Here is a 19036-nt window from a genome sequence, read left to right as displayed (position 1 = left end):
TCCGCAAACACGAATAGACGACAGGCCTGAAGAGCTACATGCCTAAACTCCAAATCTCATTTCCTCCTCTCCTCTTAGCACTGGAGCTCCATACGCCACCACACACATCATTTCTGGAGCTGGGGCCGCCGCACTGAACCTCAAGGTGTGTTCTTTTATGATTTGTTATTTCCCCAAATTTTGGATTTCGAAATTTTAATGGGTTTGGGTTATTTTTTAGATATCAATCACTTGATTTGGTATGAGTTTTGTTGATTTGGTATGGATTTTACTAGATTTTGGTATTTTCACGGGCTTTGATTGAATTCTTAAGTGGTGGGTTCAAACCCTAAATAAAATCTGATTTTTTTTTTTCCAGCTAGCCTGGGTTCTTATGATTTTTATTTCTACTGTGCTTCCTTCTTAAGTTATGAAATTGTTTTGAGGTTTTCTATGTATTGTGAATCCACTGTATTGCTCTGCCCGTGGTTCTTTTGAAAGGATTCATTTAGTTGGCAGAATTGCTCTTTAACATGTACATTAGTTAGCCATATAGAAAAACAAGAGAGCCTTGGCAACATTTTAGAGTGTTTATTTCAAAATAAGTGACCTTTAAAATGTGTATTTTCTTTGGCAATGAAGGTATAAGTCACCTTTCAAATGTGTTTATTATTATTATTATTATGATCATCATTATTACATTACAACTCTTCATTGCTTATAAATAAACAACCATATTTAGGGTGGGTCATATTTTGCTCTACATATAATGAAATTCACAAAATACCCCAATTTTGTTATTTGCAGAATTTTGATTAGTTGTATTTAGGAGATGGTTAGCTTGCAAACCCATTAGCAAACTTATTTGATTGGGGACAGTTATGAGCATGCACATAATCCAAATATCATACAATAGACCCTTTACAAAGTTTAAATTTTATCACACATTCAGGGAGGTGAGGGAAAAAAATATAGCAAAATATCTTAGAATATAAAGATCAAACCCTCCATTTACTTTTACTCTTGTAAACAGATGAGAAGGCAATCTGAAACCTTGCATTCTTTCAAAGATTCATACGATCCAAACAGATCACAGCTGTACAGGATGCAACCAAACCCCAACTTTGTCTAAACCTGATACAAAGTTCTATATTATTTAACCAGAAAGTTATGATCTTTCTATATATATATATATATATATATATATATATATATATATATATAGATATATATATATATATATATATATATATATATATATTTATTTATTTTTTTTTTTTTATTTTTTTTTTACAAATTCTTGATTTGTTAGGCATCATGTTAAATCTCCTACATGTATGTACAGAGAGATAGACTGAACATTAAAAAAGACATTGGCTAGGCTCTAAGATTTTTTCAGCTCAAGGGATTGAGAAAGGACCCTTCCAGTACTGTTAAAATCAGAAAACAGCTACTCCTCTCACTGAAGTTTTAATGTTTAGATCAATATGACATTCATTTGAAGCTACAAAAATGCAAGCCCCATGATCATGACAGCACAACTGTTCTCTGAACTACAGAAAAAATCACTTGTAGACAATGAATGATATAGATTGAAATCATTATTTGCAGGTGTTTAACAAAAACCAAGTGTTGCACACCCCAAATCGAATCCATTTCATCCAGAGAACAAAATAATAAAATCAAAATGGTCTGTACACAATCAGAACAATGATAAGACAAGTTCATGAACAGCATATGGTCGCTTCTATTCACAGCATCCCTTTTTCCAATTTCTTTTAAAAAAAATACACTAACACAACATCTTGTAAAGGTCTTCTGATCAGTGTAGTCATTTGCATTTCCCCCAGAGAAACCCGGATAGTAAGATCATATGGTTCCGGGTCAAGTAAATCAATCCTGTTTGCTCCCTTGATACCAGCAATTCCTATGACCTGTTAATACAGAGGAGAAGATGTGAGCAAAAGAATTTCACAACACCCTTAAATTAACACACAGAAAATCAGTGCTATTGCTATTAGTATTGGGCAAAAAATAGGTCAATGAACCATTTACAAGTTTGAGAAAATCAAGGAATTACAAACACAACTCACACAAACCTAGGAGATTTGAACTCATGACTTCACCTTCTAAACCTTATATATGGGGTGGGAGAAGGTGCTATCTGATCACAACACAATGAGCATATTATGAGATGCTAATGACAATGATAATGTTATACAGTGAATTAGACATGCCAGAGATATGTCATATCTGAAACAATGAATAAATTATAGGTATCTGCCGAAAAACAGTTCTAATAAATTTAGTCAAGAGCCTTGTAACTCAATTAGTGACTCCTAGTATTTCTAAAGGTGACGTCCAAAGTTCAAGTCTCCCTCCCCTAACTATTGAATTATCAGAAAAAAAAAAAAAAAAAAAAAAAAAAAAGAAAAAGAAAAGAAGAAGCTAGGAATAATTACAGTGATAAACTGGCATCTTATGAATTCAAGAGGCGATCACAGTGGAAGACAACAATGTAGCTATTCAACATGTGAAAAGAAAAACCATTTGTACACTAATCAGTTCAGTAGTTTCTCACCCATATTTTTACTGTTTTTGATTCAGCACCCAAAGCCTATTATGAATTTACAAGGAAGCATGGGTTCAAACATCATTCATATGGGTGTAAAAGGTTTCATTTGAAAAGTTTAGATGGATAGATAAGCTGTCAACAACAAAATTAATAATAGTGATAGAAAAAAGATTTAACCACAAGCTAAAGTTGGCACCATTTACTAAAAGATTTAGAAAATGAAGTACTAGAACATATATTCTCCATCTGACGCTGTCAACTTGTCATATTTTTCAACTCCACATAAAGAACAATTCAACTAACTAAATTAATCCTTTCAAAAGAACAACGGGCAAAGCAATACAGGGGATCCAAATACATAGAAAGCCTAAAAAAAATTTCATAACTCAAAAAAGAAGCACCCAAGAATCATGATTTTGAGCCGAAATAAAAATCATAAGAACCCAGGCTAGCTGGAAAAAAAAAATCAGATTTTATCTAGGGTTTGAACCTACCACTTAAGAATTCAATCAAAACCGGTGAAGATACCAAAACCCAGCAAAACCCATACCAAATCAAGTGACTGATATCTAAAAAATAACCCAAACCCATTAAAATTTTGAAATCCAAAATTTGGGGAAATAACAAATCATAAAAGAACACACCTTGAGGTTCGGTGCGGCGGCCCCAGCTCCTGAAATGACGTGTGTGGTGGCGTATGGAGCTCCGGTGCTAAGAGGAGAGGAGGAAATGAGATTTGGGGTTTAGGCGTTTAGCTCTTCAGGTGTGTTTGCGGATTGTAAGGTTTAATTGAGTTATGATTGTGTGTCCTAATGTGTATTGATTTTCCAGCAAAGTGATGACGTGGCGTTTATTCATTGGTAGCGTAAAACCTCATTTTTGCGCTGGCTCTGACCGAAGTTAATCTCTGTCAAAAATCACCTTAGTAGAAGTAAAAAAAAAAAAAAAAAAAAAACTTCAATTAATAAAGTAACAAAGATTATGACATTAGATAAAATAAAATGGAGAAAAAAAATACATATGGCAAATCCTAAAATTTTGGAACTAAAGATTTTTATTTTTATTAATAAATATGTATATATGTATGTTGTTGATAATTAAAAAAATAATACATCATTCCAAAAGTAATTTTCCCTGAAATTTATTACCTGGTCACATAGGATTCAACAAATGCAGACCACATATGCAAAATTATTAAAAGTAATAGTTCACCAAGCAACTGATATAACCTTTTTAGATTGGAAAACAAAGGAGAAATGAGAATTATGATACACAAAAACCAACCCTTGAATTTGCAGATAACATCAACCCACAACAATACAGATTATTGAATCAGCTGAAGTGAGCATTGCTTTGCTTGGGTCACTTTGGGAAAACTAAAGAGTCAAGCCATATTAAAAGTTACTATTTGGACTAAATTAAAGAAGTATAGGTGGCAGAAATTATAGAACAGAATAGTGCATATGATTAACAACCTGAAAGTGAGTTATCCTCTTGCCTGGTGACTTCTTGTTGCCCTGTATACATATTTGAGCATCCATGTTGTAGGTGATTATCAGAAACATACAAAACACATAAGTTGGTAATAAACCATGCAATCTATATTTATATTAAACCAGAATTAGTAACTCTAATGTGTAGTACATTCAAAAAAATAAAAGAGTAATTTAAAATTTTTTAAAAAAAAACCTTCAAATTTCATTTTTTGAGGTTTTAAATTTTCATAAATAGAACATCTAAGAATAAAATGAAGCATCTAATACTCTGGCATCATAAATTCAACATGAGGCATTTTCGGTCTAAGCTCTAATCAAAAACTTTATCTAATCTCAACTAATTCTATATATATATATTTATTTCCACATAAACATTCAAACATTTTCCCCTCAATTTAACTTCAAATGAACCTATTCAAATTAACATGCAGTCTACCATTTCTGCTTTCCATAATGGATCACTAAGAGCACTTAAGCTAAGAAAAGGAGTGGAGTCAATACAGACATGAATCAACATATTTTCAAGCCAATATGCAGACAAGGGAATTCCATCCTGTCATGTGGTCAATGGCCAAAAAGTATAATTATAATTTTCCTCTAACTAGAATTGCAGAGGTTAACATGCTGCAGAGATTAATGAAAAAATTATAAATTACTTTTATGGTTGATCCAAGAAAAAATATGGTACATTTCTTTTGAGGAAGCACATCTTAATTTTTTAATTACAAGCATTCATAACTACTTGTCTGGCATGTCTACCTCAGTTAGCTATTACTAAACCAGTGAGATATGCCTCTTCTAGACTCCATAGAAATGAAAACAGCTTCACTTGTCATTATTGACAAGGAAGTTGGTGTTTCATTTAAAAATCAGGATTCATCACAAAGACACGTAAGAATGTGACACAAATACACGTATATGTACGTAAAGTTTTGGTCATTTTTGAAATTAAGACTTCTTAAAGGACTGAACTCTTTGGTGAATCATTAACCTCCCTGAAGACACCAATTGCAGGTTGCAACAATGAAGAATGTACTACTTACTAAAAAATCATTGTCTAAACTCTCTAACCTTTTTCCTTCTCTGCCAAACCACACATCAAGTGTTTAGTCTTCATCATTCCTTTGACTTCCTAAATACTAGTGGAGAATACATATTGATCTTCATACACGTTGCATATGAAAGTACTGTATACTCATAATCAAGGTTTCTGGTGCACAGTTAAGCAATTTTGCTCATTTTCTTGCTTGTTTTAACATATCTTCTACCTCTGCAATTTTTTATTATAGTCAATTGGTACGAAGTTCTGCTCATTCTAAGTTGAACAAACCCAAATTACCACCACCCCACCCCCAAACCCCCCCAATTTTTTTTTTTTTTTTTTTTTAATTTATCAAGAAATCTGCAACCTACGCCCTTCATAGGTAGCTTGTCACCCTTAACATGGCCCTCACTTTAGAAGAAATTTGGAGCCTAAGAAATCATGTTCTGCACCTCAAAAGGATCTTTCGACTTGCACTCCTCCATCCAACTCATTTGCAACAGTCTCCATGAGTTCTCCTTGGTAGTTGCTTATCCTGAGCTTCCCCCATCCCTCCCTGTCCACCACTCCTGGCTTCCCCCCTCCGCAAAACTGGATCAAACTCAATGTTGATGCAGCTCTGTCCAATTCCAAAGCATCTTTGGCTGTGGTTGCTAGAGATCATAATAGTTTTGTGATCAATGTTTGGGCAAGGTTGGTTAGGATACGTTCCCCTCTCCAAGATAAAGCAGAGGCCTTTCTGTGGGCATTTCAGCTTTCAAAAAGAGAACAATGGAGCCATGTGATTTTCAAAGACGATGCTAAAGCTTGCTTTAACTCTCTTTCATCTACCGAGCTCACTGTGGATTTTTCTACCTATGCCACCCTATCTAATATTCTTTCTTTAGCTGAATGTTTTGTAGATTGCTCTTTTATTTGGGTTAAGAGGATTTGCAATTCTGTAGCTCATACGGGCTGCAAAATTTGCCTGAGGTTCTAATTTGTCTTGTTTTTTCAGTAACGGTAATCTTCACCCTGCCTTGAAGGTTATATATGTAAGGTTGATTATAAGGTCATATATATTATTGAACTCAACATGTTATAAGGTCATATATAAAATATAAATTAGCTTACAAAGAGAGTAGCAAAACCTCAGTATTGAAAGTATTATTTATAGAAGAAATAGATAGTTGCTCCTCAACTTTCAATAACTCAAAAAAGGTTCCAATAACTTGTATAGATTAAAAATGTACTTTCGTCAAGCCACAGAACTGCATTATGAAGGTACCTATATTAGTTGGTAAACTCGATGTTCAGTGCATTGTGGCACATACTCTTCTCTATGGATCTTAATGGCACTTGACCTGGGCTGCTTCCTCTTGTAGTTGGGCTTCAGCCCCCAAAGATAGAAGAAAATAAACAAACTTCTTACTCATTTATGTTGTTGAAGGTAACCAATTAACTCATACACAAATTATCAAAAACATCCACAATCAGGTTCAAGAGTTTCTTTTGACGCAAGCCAAAAGCATAAAGCTTTTTGAATAATGCCAGGAAACAACCTGTTTTTGGTATGAATCCACTAAACGGTGCACTCCCAAGTGGGATCTCAAAGAATCTGTGGATATTTATCTTGAATGGAGGTGGGCGTATTAAATGCAATGAAATTAAAAAAAAAAAAAAATCAATACCATTGGAATAAAACACAGAACAGGAAAAAAGGAAAATGCGGTTGACAACAATCAATCCTTGATGTCTTCTAATAATAAAGACCATACCGTGCAAACAAATCAAATTCTTCTTCTTCTTCTTTTTTCCAATAAATAAATAATAAACAAACAGAACAAATTCTATTCTGCGAAAAGCATAATTTCATTTGAGATTCTAGATATATCAATCAAATACAATTAGATCATTGTTCTCTTTCTCCAGAAATTGCTGACTCCATCAACTCCTCTGGCTTTGGAACTGACTTGACTAAATCCTCCAGAGATGGAACCATGGCCACCTTTTCGCACTTCCTTGTCATAGAAATTGAAGCATCTCTAAGATCAAGGAAAAAAAATGGTATCCTATACACTTTCAGCTGGAAGGACTCCTTATTGCTAAACTCATCACTAAATTCCTTGTAGTGAAACAGGTAAACTGCCTTCAACATCCTATCTGGGCTTGACTTTTTGGCCACAGAAAATTCCAAGAGTTGATCATACACCTTCTGCATATCGATGTTATCATCACATTCTAGTCTTTTAACAAACTCAATCTTGGATTGAAGATTGTCACCTTTAATCCTGCGAAGCTCAGGATTGGGGCTGCATGTGATTACCTTTCCCTTCCAAGGCTCATCACTCAATTCTGAAAGTAATACCCCCATTGAGGCACATAAGTCCTTTTGAATTGCTCCAATTGTTTTTGGTATGTCACAAATTGCCAAACAGTTTTTCAGTCTCCCTTCCTTTTCCATGTGCCTAACAAGTCTCTGCCATTCACACTCCACAACTTTTCTGTCAATCCCATTATTTAAATTTACCACAATTTCATTTGGAAGTAACTGTTCGCTTGCCTTCTTCCGCTGAGTCACAATCTCAAGATAAGCCTCATACTTCTCCTCATACACTTTCGAGAAGGACATACCACAATATTGAAATTTCTTGTCAAAGATATCCTCATACAGTTTCTTCATGGCGTCTGATAGAGCTGGTTCCCATGGCACTGACTCGCACTCTTTCCCACTCCCCAGTGCCTTTCGGAGTGGAACAAGAACTTCTTTCCAAAGCCTGTTTCGAACCCTATAAACATATTGAGCCTCTTCAATATCTTTGTACTCAGGATCAGAATCTAGTGGGAAAACCAGCCTCGCAATGCCCTCATATAGCAAGGTCTGTTGATCTTGAAAGTTATCAAGAGGACACCATTTTGAAGCCATACTGATGTGGTCAATCTCACCCAACTTCAAATACTCAATATCAGATTTAAGAAGCTTTGCAAAAAGATCTGCAACGCAGTTGTATAAGAACCTATAATCCGAGTTAGAATGGTAAAACTTGACAGCTCTTTTAGTCCTAGTCATATGATTCTCCTTCCTCAAAGCCCCCCCTATCTCTTTGGATTTTTCATTCTCCTTCTTGTTCTTCTCAGTCTCCTTATTCTTCCAGTAATTTTTATCAATAGACTAAGGATACCATTGCATCTCAACCTCTTTCTTCACAACCCAGAAGAGAAGTTGAGGGAGAAGATCCAAGCAACCAAAGCGTACAAAGGTTTGGAGGTTCAATGATAGTGTTTGATGATGGTTCTCTTTCAACCATAGGATTGCAGCTAAGAAAACTTCTCTGTTTGACAAGACTAAGGTTAAACATGAGCTTAAGAGTGGTTATGGGATCATGTTGCCAAGCTTTTTCTAGGAACTGGTCAAGGTCACATGGACCAAAATTGGCTATGGATTTGAAGAAAAGTTCGAGGGTGGGGGTTAAGGTGGGTAAGAAGGTTGGAGTTGAGCGATGTTGTGTCGATTTTTGTGGGGGTTTTAGGCTTGATGCTGCAACGGAGGGCTGGTGGACCTAAAAGGGAGGAGGGAGTCATTTGATTGATTGTATTTGTGAACTTTCTAGGGTATTTATGTGATTGATCTCTGGTTTTTATAGTAGATGAGGATAGTAGAAAGATATTGTAAGGTTGAATTTATTCAATCATGTGTTAGTTTTATTCTGTGCCAAATTTGCTTGTATTTTAGCAATTAGATACCTTATATATATGTGAGAATTATGTAAAGGTAGTGTGTAAGAAAGTGTGAAGAAAACTCAAGTTGTGTGCACTTAAAAGAGTCTTGCGACTGGCTCACGACTAGCAAGTCGCCAAAGTGTCACATGTGTGAAGCATACAAGGAGTTGAAGGGTCACAATAGCTAGAACACTACAGAACAAAAAACATAGTCTAGCTTAGTAGTTATCTCGCGACTCAGACTTGCGACTAGTTCTAGTCGCGAGGCCGAGTCGCTAGAATGCCCTATTTGGAAGAAAAACATCTTTTCACATTCCTCATGAACCCTACTATAAATATCCTTATACCCACAAAATGTAGAAAGCTTTCAGAGAGAATTTTGATAAAGAAGCCCTAAAAAAAAACAAGATTGACTCATTCACAATCTTAATCCTTTGATTCTCCAAATTCCTCTACTCTCACCTTCTCCATTGACATACCCTTGAGAGGTTCATTTGACTAACCACTAACCAAATTATTTTTCCACATTGTTTTGCAAACATCACCACTAACCAAATTATTAAAAATTTAAGGTTAAAAAAAAATAAAAAAATTCCACATATTCAAATTTCAAAATAGTAGTCAAGAAATACAATGTGACTAGATTTTCTAGTGTATGTACAATAGAGCAGGAGATACAATAATTACATTTGCACACAATTACAAATTAAAGACATAATTTGGTCAGTGCCAAAACTTTCACACTTGTAGGAAAACCCAGATTACAAGAACATTTCTAGTAAAAAAATCTAACTCTTTGATGCTTTGTTGTGACTTGTTACTATAGTTCTGCGACAATATGGGCAGTCACCACAAGTTCGAACCCAGGGATCCAAGCAGGCAGAGTGGAACCTATGGGAACATGGCAAGCGTATAAGTGCATCTCCCTCCACGAATGTCTCCAGACATATACTACAATCCTGAGAAGCTCTTGATACCGCCCCTTCAACATTGCTGCTGAAAACCTCCAGGTGCAAACAATCTAGAGCCTCCTGACTGAGACCAGGTGGCTTCTTCTTCGGTTTTAAGAATAATTGTAGCCTCTCAAGTCGAGAGGTCAGGCTAGTAATGGTTGAGCTTCCAGCTGACTGACCCACTGATGCTTGAGTACCCACATCCCGATCATCAACAAGCTCTCTTACGTCATCTTCAAGCATTAATTCAGTGCGATCTGACAAAGGTCTCCCACTACCCCTAAATAAAAAATAAAAATGAAACAAGAGACTATTATTTTGATTCAAGGAATAGGAAAGAAAGATCTTCACATTCAAAATATTTTGAGAAGTAGTCTATAAGACCATAATACCATGTGCAAGCTGCAACAAACGATATCTATAGTAGCACAAGCAGCAGCAACAGTAGTGAGGATGATGTCAGTAGTATCAGCAGCAGAAATTCACAGCAAATGACAGTTAATGATACAGAAGCCCAAGAAACATTTGACAAATATCAAAATTGAATGAGAAACACAATGATTGAAGAAGCCATCCATTAAAATCAGTCCAACTGTTTCAAAGACAACTTAGTGGCACAAGAGATATTCACCAATAATTTGTGAATATATAAAATTCCCATATTGTTGCACATGTAATGAATACAAGCATAGAATTCAGCATTTGTTAAAAGAAATAAAATATATTAGGAGAATTTTTTCACAATAAATTACAGTGTCTTGTCCCAACTGCCTGAATTGCTGCACTATTAATATTAAGTCATAAAATGAGATTAAAGGAATACACTACTCTCTCTGGTAAGTGGGCAAGATGTTCTCTGAGACTCATAATTGAACCCGTAGATGAGAGCCAGTAGAATTAACCATTGCAATTACTAAACCAAGTTCAAATCCTCCAAAGGGGTATTCAGAGCAAAATTATAGCGGGTCCCCAAAGTTAGGATCACAAATGACTGCCTAATTGAACTTTAATTGCAATTTAAAATTTCATACAGAGGGAGCAAGTAACCATGACAAAAGAGCTCTAGTGCGACTCATCATTTTTTAAATGTTATCAACTTAATCAGGGATGTGGCTCCTCTGGAGATTCCAAACTCCAAATGGAATTCCATGGATTTCGACAGTTGTCACCACGTCAGATCAATCTCACATAGAAAGACATCATATCTAATTGAAAGAAAAAAAGTGATAAATCATAAACCCTTTAACTGTTGTGCCACAACCTCAACTGTCTGTCACAAATCCAACAGGCATGATCAGGAGAAGGAGCTACCCCTTTGAATCATCCCACTCAACTACCAACCCAATTCAGACAATAAGGGATGTTTGGCAAGCAACCAAACTAGTTCAGTTCTAATAAAAGCTGAACCAAAAACTAAACTTAACTGGTTTTATTTTATTTCAAGTTTGTCTAGAATCATATCAAAACCATTTTACTTAATATGCATGCAAAATTTTCTAATTTAAAACTAGATTTATGGTGAGAATATGCACGTAAAAACATCAAAATTTTCAGAACTTGAAAGAACCAAAGTAAAAACTAGGTTTTTTAAGGAACATATTTCATCCCATTTCGAACCAGTTTTTTGAACTAAAAAACAATTAAACCAGTTATGTTGTTCTTGGTTGGCCTAGTTTTGTGATATGCTAAACATCCCCTAACAGTATAGGACTGCTAATACAATCCAGCACACACGCACGCGCGCGCGCATACACACACTATGCAATTCCTCCAGTCATAAATAATTTTGTCATAATAAATTTAAATTACAAACATCATGTACAAGATAATTACACACGCACGCGCGCGCACGCACACACACTATGCAATTCCTCCAATCATAAATAATTTTGTCATAATAAATTTAAATTACAAACATCATGTACAGGATAATTAATTGCAAGAAAGTTGAAGATGTTTCTGGCCATTCCATAAGAATTAAATGGGTCACCATAACCCAGTTTTCACTCATCGAGGTCCATCTAAAAGTGGAGCCAGAGAAGAAAATTGGATCCATCATCAAACCTGAAAATATGATATCAGATTGATCGATTCAATACTTTCATAACTTCACCATTAACAGCATTGGTTGCTGTCAACCTTGGTATTGCGCAGATGTATAGTGACAATTTTGGCATAAACATATTATTGATGACATAAAATAGATAATAATTTTCATGTAATGTCCAAACTCACCCTTGAAAAATACCAAATTGCATATCACAGTAAGAACTGACCTGTTTGCAGAAAGAGGCACCCCTCTCAACCTCTCCAGAAGCCTTGCCCTTGCAAGCAGCACAGCTCCAGGAAGCCTGTCCTCATTTTCAATCAACCTCGGCCTACTTGTGCTGCTTAAATTTTCTGTGTTGGCACTGTTGCTTGAACCAAATTGACTTGTACTTTGCGCACGCTCCTTATCAAGCCAACACAATATAGAAATGAGGGGAAAAAGTATGAACCTCTAGGCACTGAGCCACTGTACTGATATTGATTTTGAATCTCATGCTTTCGCCACACAGACACATAAACAAAACCACTATTATGATTAAGAATCCCAGGTTCATTTTAAGGAAAGTATTTTCTCCCCTGAAATTCCCCCCAATAAGAAAGATAACAATTAAACATTGGGTAAAAAAGTACTTATAAACACTCAAATGATGACCTTAATTATTAGAGATCACAGAAGAGACAATGACAAGTCACAAATGAATTTCACATAACTAGTTGCTATTCCTTGTACTTTTCACCCAAAATATGTACTATGCTGAGAGGGGAACAAAAACTACAAAGAGAAGCAGTTCATGCCACCTATCTAATTTTATGCCCTTCCCCCCTAAAATTCAAAAAGTTCTTAAGCCCATTCAATATGCTTCACAATTTACATCATAGACTATTTATCAACTTATTCACACAAAGTGAACAAATACGTGTGCATTGTGACTTTTTATATGTCTAATGGTTAAAATTTACTGAAGTCAGTTAATTCCAAAGTTTTTTTTTTTTTTTTTTGGGGGGGGGGGGGGGGGGGCACAAAGACAATTCCAAAAGGATCAAAATATAACTATTTTGCAAAAAAATTAAATAGCTTGATATTTACTTATATATAAGTTGATAAACCTAACAAAACAAGTTCATGAAAACATAAATGATGTGAAAAAAATTTAATCATATTTCTACAAAAACCAAACATTATAATTAGTTATAAACTTATAATTATAAACAATAAATTCAAAAGGCTTGGCCTTAATGCCTCAAGGCTTACGCCTTGCTTCACAAGGGTGAAAAATGATTTGGCTTATGCTTACATATTTTTAAAAAATGGATATGCAAAATGCTAACAATTCAACACAATCATAAGATGATGATTAGATGAAATTATAAAATCTGAAAAAAAATTTAAAATAAATAAATAAAAACCAATAGGAATAGCTATTTCAACAAAAAAAAATTGTCATAAATCAGCTAAAACCCAAATCTTCAGATAAATATATAATTTCCCTCTGGTTGCACAGTAATGCTAGGTTTATTAGATGAGTTGACAAATCCTAATGCCAAAACATTTCAAATTTGGGTTGTTCCATAGAATTGTGTCAGGTTGAGTTTGGCTCAGATGTTGTTGAAAGAAGACGAGGTTATGCTATGCTCAAAGATGATGAGTTGATGATCTTTTGCCCCTATTTTTTACACTGTAGTGAATTTTTAAGTGAAACTTGCTTTGTTGGAAAGTAAACATCTCGAGCTTAAACAATCACAAATTTGACCCATCTTTGATTTTTTGATAATTCAATAGTAGGGGGAAGGGGGATTTGAACCTGGAAGTCTTCATAGGAAACTTCAAGAGGTATCAGTTGAACTACAAGGCTCTTGACCCAACTTCCATTTGAAATATGTGAAACATGACCTTTAGAAGTTGGCATAACCTTGATGTCTCCGCGAGTTTGCTTGAGCAAATTTGTGCCAGTTTTTTCTTTACTCATTTATTTTCTTATCAAGACCAGACCTTCACCAACCTATAAAAGACCCAACTTTGCATGTTTTTCAGAAGAGTCGTCACGTTAAGATGTGGGTAAGAGCCAAAATTCCTTGAGCCTAAACTACTGGTTAAACTCTCTATTGAGTTTCTCAATCCCATTCAAGCCACAAAGATTCATTAACCTTTACTGGTGACTTCACTAGTGTACTGGAGTTCCAAGTTGATGTGGTTGAGTACAGGCCGCTTGTTAATATTACAAGTCGAATCTAGTCTACCAAAGGTTTTGTGGGTATAAATTCACTGTAACAATTTCTTCTATAGAGGAAATTTCTTGCGGAGTAGGTTAACATAGATTGTGGTTATTGCGGTTATAATTTGTGCTTAACTTAAGAATTCACAAAACTATATATGCTTAACCATTGTGATCAATTCTAACAAACAAACACAACCATAAGGCCATATTATTAAATTTACAACCATTTAGATAAAGAAAATACATCCAGAAAATTCTCATTCACAGCAAATTCTCATAAATAAGCTACAACAGATCATAAAAAGTAAAGCAAGCTTCATCTGTTTGCTCAAAATTAATTTTGAAGTTCTGAAATGAAATACAATTTACCAGGTGAGGTCGTACGTAAAGGGATCGCCGGAGAGGATCGGAGGCTTGGGAATCTTGGTGATGGTGATGAAGATGATAAACGTGATAATTACAGTGGTGGCGTCGATGAAAGCTCCGATCGGAACCTAGATCGGGGCTGCCGCGGCCCACCCGAGACGACCTCCGGTTGTGGAAGAGTTCCGATGCGCTCGTCATACTCATACGCTATCTATTTTGGCTTTTTATAAAAGATAAAAGTAACTTCAAATAGACTGCTTTTTCCAAAACATGAGGTCGCTGAAGATTCCAGAAGTTTAAGGAGAATTTTGATTTTTATTTTGATTTTTAATTTTTAATTTTTTTTTTGGTTGGTTGGTTACGTAGTAAGTACTATTATTCTATTACTGCAATTTGTATTCTTTTGAATCTTTTTTTTTTTAGTTGGGAACGAAAGACGATTGATTTGCGTGACGAATGGTTTTAGGTGGGTCATGCTGCACCTGAATTGCGGATCCAATTGGGATTTGGATAGAATTATCTTGTTATAGACTTTGCTAATTGCTATTGAATGCTCTCTATATACACACTTCCTTTAAAACACGATTTCTTTCGGTTTATGTAATAGTGTGTACAGTGAGTATAATAAATCAAAAATTCGTGACTATCGTTATTCTATTTGAATTTGGATTTGGATTAATAGTTTTTGCAATCGTAAGCCCACAATAATAACACATTGGTATAGTTCGATGTAAGGATTCAACTTATATTGTTTTTAATGGCCTGTTTGGATGTTTAAAAAAGGAGGGGAGTAGAGTAGAGGGAAGGGGAGTAATTCAATTACCTTGTTTGGGAGTTTTTTAAGGAAGGAGGGGGAGGGGTTTGGAGGGATTTGAAGGGGTTTTAACTACCTCCAACCCTCTCATTTTTAATTCCCCCAAATTGGAGAGATTTGGAGGGAAAGTAGAGCACAAAATTATTGATAAAGTAAATTACCTAATTTACCCTTATTATATTTATAAAATTACAATGTTAAAAACAAGGAGAATGACTAATTACTCAATTCCCCCTTACTAATTATAAAAACATCCAAACAAGGTGGAGGGTAATCATTCTCCTCTACTCTCCTCTCCACTACTCCCCTCCCCTCTACTCTCCTCCCTCTCTAAACTCCCAAACAGGCCATAAGTCTCTAAACTTATATTGTTTCTGGTTGTAGTCGGGGGAGCGGGAAAAGAAAAGTAAAGAGTAAGAAGTAGGGGCTGTAAATCAGTATAGAATTGAAAGTTTATGATTGTTTATTTAATTTCATCTTGAATATGATGCTTAAACTATACATCAAATAAGATTATATGTTCAAACTTGGTTTATTTCCTTATGGAACAAGTTTGAGCTTACCCTCGTGAGCTACTTGTTAACATATTTTCTTTTCATATATGGTAAAACCATGACAAAACTTTTTTGCCCTTTCACAAATATATATTAATAATTAAAAATTATATTATAGTTGAAATTATATTATTTGAGATTATTAGATAGAGCATTTTTCTTTTATGAATTTATAAAAATAAGATTCAACAACCTTGTATTATTAAAAATTATATATAATTTTATTATACAAATGGACTATTCATATTTATCAACAAACTAAAAATAAGAACTTGATTTTGTATGAACTTATTTACATTCTTACACGATCTAATATCAAGTCTGGATATGTATATTTTTAGACAATTATATATATAAACATATAATATTATATAAACTTAAATCAAGCCCCGTGTTTAAGAACTTATTTACAAACACATTATATGTTTGAGCTTTACTCATTTAATAGTCAATTTTAAACATGGATTTGAGCTTAGCTCGTATGTTAAACAAACAAACATCAATAAGTCTTTTCTCCAAGCCGAGCAGCCTGAGCTTGAGTGGTTTACGAATAGCTTAATTCATTAACAACCCTAATAACAAATAGGTTTTACTAACATATGCCCTTAAGGCATACATTAATAAACCATTCTAGAAAATTTTTTATAGAAAAATGAAAAAGTAACTAACTTTTTATAACTTTTTCAATTCCTCATAAAAAAATTTCCTAAAATGGATAATTTATATATGTCCTAAAGGCATACATCAACCAAACTCATAATAAATTAAGGGAAGAAAATGATAAAGAAATAGAAAAAAGATATATTTTTGAAAATAGGGAAAGAAGAAGAAAAGAAAGGAAAATAATATTTTTCTCATTCCTTTGTATGGCTTTGCAAAGGGAAAAAGAATGGAAATAAGATATGTTTTTTACTTATATACCGTAATGGAGTTAAAGAGAGATGGAAGCTTATTGGGAAAAATGTAATTTTATGAGCAATTAAAAGTCAAAAGTTGACCATCACACACCTTTGGCGTAACAATCACTTTACAATTACAAGTTCTTGTGGGTGAGGGGCAAAAACTGAGGACAGGGGTTTGCATGGGTCGAGTTGGATTGAGTTGAGAGTTTTTTTCAATCTGACCTACCATAGTCAGGTTAAAAAATATCCAATTTAACCCATTTAGATCGAGTTGGACCCATAGGTTGGATATTTTTTATTTGTTATTTTTAAACGAGCATTATAACAGCACTAGCACAAATTAGATCAAATTTATAACTTAATAAACCTGAGTATAGCACCAAACCAACACAGGCTTTTTTTATTTAGCGCTTCAAGGATCAAACCAACACAAATAATATGTTGGTAGTGCATCAAACCAACATAAATAATCAAACCAATTGACATTGAATTTAGCTATAAGATATCAAATAATTCTATCTCAACTCACTTGAGAAATAAAATAAACATAAACTAGTTTTATCATTCTATGTTTAGTAGAATGTCATATAATTTTATAACAACTCAATTGATAAACAAAAGAGTAAATAACAAAATTATATAATATATTTTTTATATATTAAATATAAGTGGGTCGCATTAGATTAAGCGAATTTGTGAATCTACTGACCCACACCCAACCCAATCCACCATGAAAACAATTTTGACAATCCAACACAACCTACCAACCCTAAAAACCAATCCAACCAGGCATGTTGTGTTGGATTTGGGTCAATTTTGGAGAATTTAGCTACATACCTTAGCTGGAGTTTTTTAAAAGTTGTTATCAACGACGATGTTGTTCAACTAATATCTTCTGAAGTTTTCAATTGACACATTTAAATCCCCACCCAATTGTCAAACAATATAAAACTAAAAAGTCAAAAGTTGTTGCTTCATTTTTAAATTATCGGCTACATTACTGCTAATTGGACGAATGGATATATATAAATTTGCAACTATACTAAGAAAAGAAAATACATCTAGAAATACTCGTTCACCGCAAATTCTCATAAATAATCTACAACAGATCGATCATCATAAATATTAGAGTAGAGTAAGCTTCATCTGCAAATAATTTTGAAGGTTGTTAAGAAACTCTATAAAATAATATGAAATTTTGTGTTTGATCTCAAATTCTGAAATACAATTTTTTTTTCTTTAAAAAAAAAAAAAAAGCAATTTTGTTTGTCCTCAAATTCTGAGATACTACTTAATTTTTTTTTAAAAGAGAAAAAAGAAAAAAGAAAAGAAGCAATCTCTACCCTATAGTCCTGATTGTGATATACTGATATGGGCCTAATTTAAATTTCCAAAAAGAAAATTAAATCAATTATCATATATATATATACACACACACAAATATATTCAATTTCAGCTGTTGATAGCAACAATCTCAAATTAATATTCTTAAAAAAAAAAATTTTAAAAAAAAAGGTTACCAGTGAGGTCTTACGTGAATGGATCGGCGGAGAGGATCGGAGGGTTGGGAATCTTGGCGATGATGAAGAAGATGATAAAAGTGGTAATTGCAGTGATCGCGCCGATGAGAGCTCCGATCGAACCATAGATCGGGGCAGCCGCGGACCACGCGAGACCTCCGGGTGTGGAAGAGCTCCGATGAGTTCGTCATACACTACTATATAAAAGCTTCACCAAAAAGTAACCTTTTAACTTTAAGCGCTTTAATAGAGATTTTTTTAGAGAGAGATGGGAAACTTTTAGATAAAGCTTCGAAGAAGAACTTTGAGAAAGAACATTTTAGAGAGAGAGAGAGAGAGAGAGAGAATTCAAAACCGTCTTTTGATTTTAATATGAGATCGTCGAACATTCAAGAAGTTAAGACCTATTTGGTTAGTTATGCAGTGTACCGGACAGCAGGTGTAAAATTTCTAATGTTTGAATATAACATTTATTGTTCTATTTTCGCTTGCACCTCAAATTATTTGATGTTTTGGTTTATCTATACTATTATTTAAGAGATTTTTTTTATTTGAATTTCTCTTTTTTAGTTTAAAAATGCCCATATACCCTTATGTTTCAGTAAAGATAAAACTACAGGACAATTTGATAAAAATGCAACTCTAACTCCCACTAAAACATTACCTACAAAATAAGACTACTTTTCTATTAATTTTCAAATTACTTTATATACTTATAAATTAGACTTTTTTTTTAAAATCATATATATAAAATAAAGAAATAAAACATAGTTTTTTTTTTTTATAAAATAGGACTACTAAAAAAATGCTTCATCTCTTATTAATTTTTAAATTATTTTATCCACTTATAAATTAGATTTTCAAAATAAAA

The 19036-nt window shown here is 33.9% G+C and overlaps 2 protein-coding genes and 1 long non-coding RNA gene across 5 annotated transcripts; all 3 read right to left on the bottom strand.

Moving 5' to 3' along the window:
• Positions 1-1442: 1442 nt before the first annotated feature.
• On the bottom strand, positions 1443-3330 carry LOC142644686 (uncharacterized). Its single transcript, XR_012845973.1, has 2 exons — positions 3199-3330; positions 1443-1913 (listed from the first exon to the last, which is right to left on the bottom strand). It is a non-coding gene; the product is annotated as an uncharacterized LOC142644686 (long non-coding RNA).
• A 3653-nt stretch (positions 3331-6983) lies between these two features.
• LOC142644253 (uncharacterized) lies at positions 6984-8141 on the bottom strand. Its single transcript, XM_075818901.1, has one exon. It carries the CDS (start codon positions 8139-8141, stop codon positions 6984-6986), a length of 1158 nt encoding a protein of 385 aa, XP_075675016.1.
• Positions 8142-9370: 1229 nt separating this feature from the next.
• LOC142643078 (putative E3 ubiquitin-protein ligase RHY1A) lies at positions 9371-18518 on the bottom strand. Of its 3 annotated transcripts, none has more exons than XM_075817623.1 (3): positions 18180-18518; positions 12021-12196; positions 9371-10024 (listed from the first exon to the last, which is right to left on the bottom strand). In XM_075817623.1, the coding sequence occupies exons 1-3, from the start codon at positions 18354-18356 to the stop codon at positions 9580-9582; spliced, it is 798 nt and encodes a 265-aa protein (XP_075673738.1). In that variant the 5' UTR covers positions 18357-18518; the 3' UTR covers positions 9371-9579. The 3 variants fall into 3 exon arrangements, with proteins under 3 accessions (XP_075673738.1, XP_075673736.1, XP_075673737.1); XM_075817621.1 differs by lacking the exon at positions 18180-18518 and adding an exon at positions 14379-15891; XM_075817622.1 differs by lacking the exon at positions 18180-18518 and adding an exon at positions 14394-15891.
• Between the last annotated feature and the right edge of the window lie 518 nt (positions 18519-19036).

The sequence above is a fragment of the Castanea sativa genome, chromosome 7 (genome assembly GCF_040712315.1).
Source record: "Castanea sativa cultivar Marrone di Chiusa Pesio chromosome 7, ASM4071231v1".
In the NCBI taxonomy this organism is placed as follows: Eukaryota; Viridiplantae; Streptophyta; class Magnoliopsida; order Fagales; family Fagaceae; genus Castanea; species Castanea sativa.
The sequence above is the reverse complement of the archived record's forward strand: the minus strand, read 5'-3'. Positions and strand labels throughout refer to the sequence as shown.

Excerpts from the sequence above, each read along its gene's own strand:
- LOC142643078 (XM_075817621.1), bottom strand. The coding sequence starts at position 14,579 with ATGAGTATGACGAGCGCATCGGAACTCTTCCACAACCGGAGGTCGTCT. Across the intron at positions 12,197-14,378 it reads TTTACGTACGACCTCACCTG|GAGCGTGCGCAAAGTACAAG; the intron begins GTAAATTGTATT and ends TGGCTTGATAAG. Across the intron at positions 10,025-12,020 it reads GTGCCTCTTTCTGCAAACAG|GGGTAGTGGGAGACCTTTGT; the intron begins GTCAGTTCTTAC and ends TTTTTTATTTAG.
- LOC142644253 (XM_075818901.1), bottom strand. The coding sequence starts at position 8,141 with ATGACTAGGACTAAAAGAGCTGTCAAGTTTTACCATTCTAACTCGGAT.